This window comes from Electrona antarctica (assembly GCF_951216825.1).
Source record: "Electrona antarctica genome assembly, chromosome: 10".
Taxonomy (NCBI): domain Eukaryota; kingdom Metazoa; phylum Chordata; class Actinopteri; order Myctophiformes; family Myctophidae; genus Electrona; species Electrona antarctica.
In genome coordinates, this window is record NC_136791.1 from 37344581 (window position 1) to 37354595 (window position 10015).

General features: G+C 43.4%; 1 protein-coding gene across 3 annotated transcripts in view; it reads right to left on the reverse strand.

Annotated features, from left to right (window-relative positions):
• Positions 1-9249, reverse strand: part of hnrnpll (heterogeneous nuclear ribonucleoprotein L like) — a 30412-nt gene extending 21163 nt beyond the window's left edge. For all 3 annotated transcript variants that reach the window (XM_079513226.1, XM_079513225.1, XM_079513224.1), the window contains exon 1: positions 8585-9249. In XM_079513226.1, coding sequence (XP_079369352.1) covers positions 8585-8824 — 240 coding nt within the window. In that variant the 5' untranslated portion in view covers positions 8825-9249. The remainder of the gene's footprint in view (positions 1-8584) is intronic.
• Positions 9250-10015: the final 766 nt, after the last annotated feature.

The following is a 10015-nucleotide window of genomic DNA, read 5'->3' on the forward strand; positions in this document are numbered from 1 at the left end:
AAAGACAGAAGGTAGGAAGGGAAGGCGCACACAGCTCTGTGGGGCTCAGGTGCTAAGAGTCAAAGTGGAGTTTTGCAGTTTTCTGATCATCCAGTGGAGGATATACACAGAAAGTAGAGCAGACCTAGCCTGTGTTCCTCCAAAATGATTCCCCTCGGCCTACCCCTAAACCCGCAGGTTAGATTATGGCCAATGATTACCCAGATTGGATTATCGTAAAAATGTAATATATTGGAATAGTTTGTTTAGTACATAGACATGTATAAAGGCTAGATGGCGCAAGGCGGAGTCTCAGGCGTTCCTCACCGGTGGCCATCTTGCTACAGTGAACTTTTCTGGTACGTTCTATGGTAGCTGGTGATCTGCTCAAACAAAAATACTCTTAACTCGCTGTAAACAGATTTACAAAGATCACAAACGTTAACATGGATATGATTCAGATTCAGTTCAGCATGTTTTTAAAGCATTCAACTGACCTGTGATAATGTATATAGTTAAGTGCATCAAAACTGTTGCACGTTGTGATGGCATGATATCCAATAGTTTATCTGTATAAAAAGGCTTATCGACTTGACAGCTACTTGGTACTGTACCTATAGATGATTGATTACACATACCACCACCAGGTTCTGTTTGGCTCACCACCAGACAACACTGAACCTTTTAAGGTGCTGTAAAAAGTGGGCAGGCACATAATGGAGAGTCCAGTAGACACAGTCTGCAGACTTTTGCCTTTCATAGTTCAGTACTGTACAGTGTACTGACTCAAAGCATACTCTGCAGTCCAGTGAGTCCACATACCAGTGGCAACAACTGTGGGGGTGCTTGGTAGCTGGAGCACCCCTCAAGAAAATAGGAACACAATATAGCACCCCCTGAGCTCCCCTCCCCCATGACTGGGGTTTTGTCACGTAGGCACACGACTCTCACACCTTTACGGGGGTGGCGTTGCCTGTTCCCTGTTCACAGCACAAGTATTCAAAAGCTAATATGGTGGCTTTTGTTTCAACCTGCCAGGTAGCACTAGCAAGATGCTGAAATAATTTAATTCTTTACTGTTGATCATTGAATTGATCATGCTGAAATGTTATTGAACTATAATGAACTGTATTTTTATAGCGCTTTTCCAAGTGCTCAAAGCGCTTTACAATGGTTCATTCATTCATACATTGGGAGGTGAAGCGGCGAACAGTCGACGCCAGCGTCCTCACTTTCCACATTCACACACCAATGGTGGCAAGCTCACACTGACCAACTCATTGAAACAAGATGCTGAAACCAGGGACGGATTAACCCCCACGAGGGCCCCTGGGCCGGTAATTTTTGCAGGGCCCCCATAGGGCGTGTGCGCAACATTTGTGTTTTTCCGTGTTTTTATCATCTTTTTTTACCTAAATTTAACAAAATCAACAGCAAATGAAGGGCCCCAGGAGCCCTTTTCAGGGTGTCAAACCCAGTACCGCGCGGTCCAATTTCCCTGAAGGGCCCCTGGGCCACGGCCCCACTGGCCCAATGGCTAATTTGTCCCTGGCTGAAACAATTTAATTCTTTACCGTTTATCATTGATCATGCTGAAATGTTAAAACAAGATGCTGAAACAATTTAATGTGTAGGATTATAAGAAGAGGTTATAAGAACTATTCGCCACAGCCGCATACCAAACCCATTTTACAGACGTGTTTCTCTCTCGTGTACATACTGTCAGATTGACAGGTATGCAGATACAACAAGTGAAGGGACTGCTGCACAGGCCTCCTACTAGGCGGAGGACCATCTGCTCAGTGTCCAGTGACAGTCCATGTGGACAGTTGGACACATAGCTCTTTGCACTGCAGTCTGTTTGAGGTGCTGTAGATGCATAGTTGAGAACTCTGCTCCTCCTCCAGCCAAAGGACATTAGTTTGATGACACTGTGGAAATGTCCTGTTCACCGTTGTGCGGGTGCAGCACATTTCTCTTTAGCTAAATGAAAAGCGATAATTTGATTAGACATGATTGCATCCATCTTGAACACACCCCCACTGATAATATATATTCTGCCTAAACAAACACACCTTGCCAGGGATACTCTGGCGCCTGTTGCCACGAGGGTCGACCCACCCACAACAACACCCTTGACTGCACTTCAAACAGAATCAGCTTTTGTTGCGTTGGTTTATGTGCTAAAACAGTGACTTTGAGAGCCGTTTCCCCGTTACAATGGAAGTCAATGGGCTGGTATTTTGATTCATGAAATTGCTAATAAACACCACAACGGAGCGAAATAACTCATGGAATGGACTAGTTTGCCCATAATAAGGTAAGAAAACAACCCAAACCTCTAAAAAAGTGGTCTTACCCTTTAATGTTATTATAGCGATCAATTTGTATTGGGGCGGGGCAGGGGTCGCGAGACACGGCCAAAGCATTTCGGGGGGTCCCCAGCCAAAAACGTTGAGAACCCCTGCATTAGTCATTAGACTGATATGAGCAGAGATTTCATTGAATCAAAGTTAAATGGAGTTTTTTCATTACTGAAACCAACAGAAAACTGGAAATGTATTTTCTTGCTGGATTTATGAAGTCAAGGTATACCCAGTGTTTCCTCTATATTGTGTGGCAGCCAACCACCACAGCATGATTTTAGTAGGCTATTTGAAGAAGAAAAAAATGATTTTTGTACTTTTTGCTAAAACGATGGAAGATGGCTCGCAGATTACATATGTATATGCTCTTGTATGACTGTATTTCACTTCCAGTGCCTGCTGTCTCTCAAGCTCTCCCTCTCTCTGTCTTCGCATTTAAAGGCATGCTAGTGTGATCTATAAATACAGCCTATTTGTGTCGCAGGCTGGAAAAGCACCCGTTGTACAACCAGTAACCACCGCCACTATCTTAAATAATCGTCTGAGCGTGACATTTATTCACAGTCTGTGTCACCAACCTTTTCTCGGTCTTGCTGTCAAGAGGCATGGTAGAAGAATAGCACAAATATAATACCTTAATTCCGCTAGTTACAACATCCCCCTGCGAGACTACCTGGCTCCCATATACACAAGCGAACAGCACAAACCGGACGCTGCAAAATAGCAACAAAGAACACATAATTCCAGTTCTCCAATACGTGGGCATTAAGGCAAATTTGTTACCCATGAGGAAAGGCTTACATACATGATTCAGGGATAAATAAGGAACCTTGTACTATTAATTCCCTGCCGGGGTTGCGGTCAGTCATAGTCCGTTCCCTGCCGGGGATTTCAGACAGATGTTTGAATACCCTGAAATTCAGCCCAGTGAACCAGAAGTAGTTATCGGCCATTACGGATCTGCCGTCAGATACTTTCGCTTTCATCAGAAGCGTTAATATAGTAACTGAGGTAGCGCAGATTCTTCTATTGAGCTCCTAACATCGACGTCCTGTGTAATAACCTCAATCTGAGCTTCAATTCCAAGATAAACGCCCCTAAAGATTGCGCTTATAATGGAAGTGCACGGAGGAGAAACATTTCATTGACTGACCACAGCGGAAGCAAGCGTTGCCAACAACGGGGAAGCTACCATATGGTAAATATAAAAGGGGCTATTCTGGATGAATAATAACCCCAAAAAGACGAAAGACGTCAACGGCAGGGAGCGCCATTAGAATAAAAGACATCAAAGACGTGCCTAATACTAGACTACAGCCGGGTGCGGTAACCACCTGCCTCTGATTGACCCCCCTCCTACTAGTAGTAGGGACTCCCTACTACAAGTAAGAAGTATTATACCACAGGTCGTTTCGAGGAAGCAATCTGATTGGTTGAAACAGCCTTCTAGCCGTGGGTTAAACCAGCACCATTCACCACCTAATCAAAACAAAGAATTCAGCTGCTCTGTTCTCCCAGAGCGCTAGCAAACTCGGTGGCTAGGCTAGCTAGTTTCTTGGGACATTTGTGGTCGTAGTGACTACATCTGTCATTAAAAAAATATATTCTTTCAGCGATTTTCTTAGTTTTAAGGGTAACTGTTGTATAATTGCAATATTACACTCGAGGGTGTGGGTTAACGTGATTATTGCCACTTCAGTGATGCTTGCGGAACTCGACTTCGTCTCGTTCCTCACCGCATCCCTGTCGTGGCAATAATCACGTTAACCCACACCCTCTCGTGTAATATTGCTTAATTAGGCAATAGGCACCCGCGTGGCGGAGCATTCTCGCCTTCTAATACACCCTGGAATACCATTCTGGCAGGCAACTCACTAGCATAATGGTCTAATCACTAGACTTGTAGACTATGGATCCACACCTCCCGGGTTCAAATCCCACTGTCGCCACTAATTTTTCAACAACCGCGGACTAGTTTTATTTTGCCGATAAAGTATAGTTTTAAGCCCAAACCACACAAGGGTCGCCATTCAATTCCAAACGGTTGCATGTAGAGACATGGCGACCCATTGGTGTGGTTTGGGCCATTAAATCACTTAGGTTGACTTGGGTCGACGCACAACAGGACATATCACACCGCTGGTACGAACGCTAAAACTGTCTCATCCGGACTCAACCCTTTGGTGTGGTTTGGGCTTTAGACCATGACGGAGGTCTCTAGCAAACTTGAGCCACAAAAGACACCATCGAGCGCACAAGTTGCTGTGTCGAACGTTACGAAAATTATGGGGGTCCCCAAATTATTAAAGAAATACAAAAAATACTGAATGGCTGGAAAATGGAAATTAAGAGTTTACACAGTACGTGGTGCATGCATAAACTTTCCTTAATGATTATATCTGGTTTCAGTATTAATTTATGATATATTTTCTCTATTATTAAAGGTTATTTTTGCAGTCAGTTTGTATTGGTTGGACTGTGTATGCCTTGATCCCGCCTCTAGCTGCCGCTGATTGGCCAGGCCGTTTGGTGGCCGGAGCATCGAGTCTGCCTGAGAGTTCCCAGATGGGAGCAGGAGGGGGGGAACCCAGTGTACTCTCTGCTGCCCCATCTGGCGGGGTCAGGTTAGGTGGGGAGGGGGGCGTGAGACATGGTCAAAGCATTTCCGGGTCCCCAGCCAAAAACATTGAGAACCCCTGTCCCATCTCATCTGGGACATTTTCACATAAGCATATTTCCTTCCTGGAACTACATTGCGTCGCAAATTTCCCATACTCTAGTTACTGGTGAAGAGCTATTGAACTTGCCCATGGTTTACTCAGTACAACAGCGTAGCAATTAGTGGGTTTCCATTATGCGTTTTCTACTAAATGGGTGTAAAACATCCCTGTGTGTGTGTGTGTGTGTGTGTGTGTGTGTGTGTGTGTATATATATATAAATAAATAAAACATTAGTTATACCTGTATATTATAATATATTATGATGTTGGTTTTATATGAGACCAATGCATATCAGTACACCACTGGCAATGTTTGTTGAACTTGAAAGTCTCAATATATATATATATATATTTTTAAATACAATACTTTCAGAAAGCGGAATTCTGGTGATTGTGTGAACTAGGCATAATGCATCCTGTGTCATTTCAATGTGTCAATTATTTCTGGCTTCAGCCTCAGGCCTTACATATACAACTACATATTACAGGCCACATTCCCCACTTCCTGTGTGTCTGAGTGTGATAGTTAAGTAAAGTTAGCTTAAGTTGTGGCAAATCTGCAAAACGAATGCTTACCACTAGCTTTCTTCACAGATGTGTTCATAAAGGTGTCTACTATCACAGAAACCTTTGTTCCAACCCAACTCCCTTGGGAAACTGCTGAAAGTTGGGGTACCATTAACAACCAATATAAGGCAAAGAATTCCAAATGTCATTATACTTTAAGTAGCATGTGACATGTCAAACTAGGGTGTTTTCATGATGCTGAATCCATTCCAAGCGAGTTTTGCACGAAAATACTTTTTAGGCAAAGGAGTGTTTTGTTCAAAACTAACGCTTGCAATGGATTCAGAATCTTGAAACCCCCCTAGTTTGACATGTCAAATGCTACTTAAAGTATAATGAATATTATATTGGTTGATAATGGTACCCCAACTTTCAGCAGCTGTCAACGTTTCCCAAGGAAGTTGGGTTGGGAAAAAAAATTCTGTATGAATTCATCTGTTGAAAAATGATCGTACATTTTCAAACATTTTGCTAAATAGCATGTTGATGTAAACGCTTAAAAGAAAAAAATATATTTTTTTTGAGTGGTACAAACCACTCCAATAACCAGCTTTGTCTGTATCTATGTACCTATGTGTGTACCTGTACGTGGGGCCCACAAGAATGAGCATGGTTACTATGGTCACTGACATTACGTCAGACCACAGCTGATCAGGCTATATAAGACCTTGCACCACTCAGTTCACACGGGTGTGATTTTTTCTACATAAGTGATAGTGACGGCATACTAATTTCGGATCCGCAACAGTGAAAAAAACAAAACTGTGCAACCACCTTATCACTAGCTGTCAGCCTGTTACCAACACCCCACTAGACAACTGTGGAAAATGGATAAAATCGATCCCGGTCCGATTGACATAAAAGTGAGGCTGATTTTTTTTACGTCCTCCGAAATTCGCTCAGATATTCTGCCATAAACAATCACCAGTGTGCAAACACATGTATTTGTAATATATGAAAAGTAAAATGTCATGAGCCCTACATGTCAAGAGCATTTCAGTCTTTAAAGTGCTTTTACACTGCTACTAACTACATGTACCGTACAAAGTACATAAGGTATGAAAGTAATGCAATTATGTGAACAAGCAACAGTATACTGAAAAGAGTAAATTCATTTTTGGAGGTTTGTGGAACCCTCTGTGGAATAAAAACTAATATTGACACTATATACGATTATACGGATGCATTTTTCCCAAAGCACACACAACTCCTATTTGTATTTACGATGCAACTCTCCAGAGAGGGAGAGCATACACATCTTCCACAGAGTCTTGGGACCATGAAAAAGATGCAGATGGAATTAAACATGCATTACGCAATGCTGATAAGCAGTAACAACTCACACTGTGGTAAAAGCAGACATACAAGTCCCATGTCTGCCTAGCCCCGATATGTTCCCCCAATCCCTACGCTCATTCTGTAGCTCCGAGATGAGGTCAAGCATTCAAGCCCTCCCATTGCGTTTCAGAAACGGTGCATGGTTTCCACAACTACGCTGCTTACCCTTTTCTGCAGATTGTATCCAAAAAGTGAAGGTCTGATAAGGAGCTAAACTAAATATAATTTAGGAACGGCGAAGAAAATCCAAGTTGCGGCATGAAGCGAGCGTTTAGTTGTTTAGTCAGCCCCTTCCATGTTTTTCAAGGAGCTAGTCTGCCCTGCTGTGGAGTTCATGAGAAAGTGTCATGGATGTCAACAACAAATAGGCTACTGTAACAACCATACCAAGTCAACTGAAGTCTCTCTCAAGACAGAATGTTGACTCAGTCTTCCTTATTTTTTGACAATGGGTTCTCAGATTGACTGAAACCTGCTTGGGCTATAATAAATTGTTAATTCCATGTTCACACTCCATCTACCAATGGTCAGCTCTCCTCTCCCAGACCACATTAGGTAAAAGCAAGCAAGTTTGTTTCAATAGTGGTCTACGGCTGCCAGTTATCCTCTTCCAACCTAACACACATGAAACAAAGAAAATAAATTAACCTATAGCCAAAATAGAAGCATCCGATCATTAATAAATTCAGTTATGGGACTTTAATTCTCTCTCAATATCCTAGCTTGTTAGATGACACATTTGGGAAATGGTCTAATCTGCAGCTGTCATCAGATCAGCTCACATCACATCACCAGAAAAATGCATCAAATAGCGTTGTGTGTGTGTGTGTGTGTGTGTGTGTGTGTGTGTGTGTGTGTGTGTGTGTGTGTGTGTGTGTGTGCGTGCGCGCGCACACACAATCAGGCCTACATGACTGTGCGAAAGCCATTGTGACGAATTATAAATATGTCTTCACACTGTCACAATCAGCTCCTGTCCATTGTGTAGACAGCAAAGCCAACCTCCCGATCATGTTAAATGTCGACAAGGAAGGCATATAGCCATCGTAGGTGCACAAGTTAACACAATAATTACACACAATAATACACAGAACCATGGGGTAAGCGCCTGTGCGAAACAGCACCATTGGACCCTATTGTAAACAAGTGTAATGCTTTATGGTGTCGTCCACAGTTAACAGTTTTGTATCGAGTTGTGCTTGAAATGTACTGTAATTCTACAATCTGTTAATAAATACTTCAATCAATTAAAACCAGTCGAGTTGCGGGTAGTTGCATGTTGCAAGGATTTGCGAGTAGGCTAGTTGCATTTTAGCCCTGGGTCCAGTGACTCGCTAACGCACTGGACCATGGCTAGATGCATGGTTTGGGCTTAAAAAACAAAACAGCCCACTACCACCGGTAATATAGTCTATATGAGTCTAGAATAGATAGTAGCTCTGCTAATCAATAGTAGATTAGTAGAATAGCAGAAAAGAAAAAGGAATGCGATGTGTGACAGTGAAAGAATGGAAGGTAGAATGAAAAAGAGAAACCCCGCACACGCAGAGAAGGCTCCTCTGATATTCTGCACAGGGTTACATGTAATAATAATACAATGTCTCATAATCTCACCCTTCTTGCCGTTCCAAACTGGCTACTGCTGTTAGTGTTGCTGTTCCATCGGGCCCGACTGTCCACTGCGGCATCAATGTTCGCAGGAAGTCCTCCTCCCCCCACAGAATCCGATTCGGAGTCTTCCCCCTCCTCCAACTCGTCTCCTTCTCCTTCTACCATTTCGCCCGTTTTTAGCCTCTTGGTCGCCCTCCCATACTCTCCTTCCTCGTACTCGCATGTTCCTTCTGCCAACGACATGGCAGCGGGCACGGGAGAGCCGTTAAAAATCTGCACGCTCGGTTCTTCGTGTAGTTTTATATGAACGACAACACGCCCCGGTGGATCAGTGCTCTGTGCTCGGCCCAGCAACAACGTTCTGCCTTTTCATAAATTATAAACCGTTTCCTGCCCAGTCTGGGGGAAAAAGACGCCTCGCAAAATGAGGGCACTGTTCTTTAGCCTGCTGCCAAATGGGCATTCGTTTTAACCAATGGGTTGAAGTGAAGTGACGGTCGCGTCTTTATAATATCCGTGTTAATGTGTGCCTCCTCAAAAGCCTTTTGACGCAGATCAGAGAAGCCCCACAGCCCGTGGTTATATATCCTTGGTATCCAGTATCCACGCACCCCTCTTCTTCTCTCCACCTTCTTTCTTTAGCTCGCTTTCTCTCGCTCTCTCAACCCAGTGATTTTAGCTTTGAGTGTTGGTGAAAGAAAGATCCCGCCCCCGCTCCGATCTGATTGAACAGTATGTTCTGAAACGGCGAGTGATTGGTCTAGTGTCAGCGGAGAGAAAAGGCTGCTCTACATTCTGCAGTGATGTGCGGAGAGAGAGAGAGACGGGGAGAAATGTTATAGCAGAGACAGAAATGAACACATGTAGGCATATGCATTGCAAACACAGATGATGGCCCTGCAAAGGCAGAAATACCTTGTAGTGGCGGTGGTGGTGATGATGATATAAAGGTATTTTGGTTGTTACTTGTTAGGCCTACTGAAAATGAAGTAAATAAATAGAGCTGCACAAGGTACATTTTGTTTACTTTTTGCTAAGCAAGGCCTAACTTGAAGACCTCTTGCGGAGGAGTACTTGCAGAATTTCAGAGACTATCAATGTGGATGAGCGGTTTTGCATTTGGCCAGGGTATAATATTCCCTGATTAAATGCAGAACCATTTGGTAAGGAATTTATCCAATATTTTCTTTTCATATTATTACTTCTTTGACTATGCATGCACCTCCTGGTACCACAGCACCTCTAAGGCCCTTAAAACTAGGCTCCAGACTTCCCAAAACAAACTGGTCAGGCTCCTACTTGGCCTCACCCCCCGAACCCACCTCACCCCTGCCCACTTTGACAGGCTGGAATGGCTTAGGGTCGACGACAGAGTACAGCATCTTGCAATGGGTCTGGTCCACAAGATTCGATACACCACCAAGATACCCATGT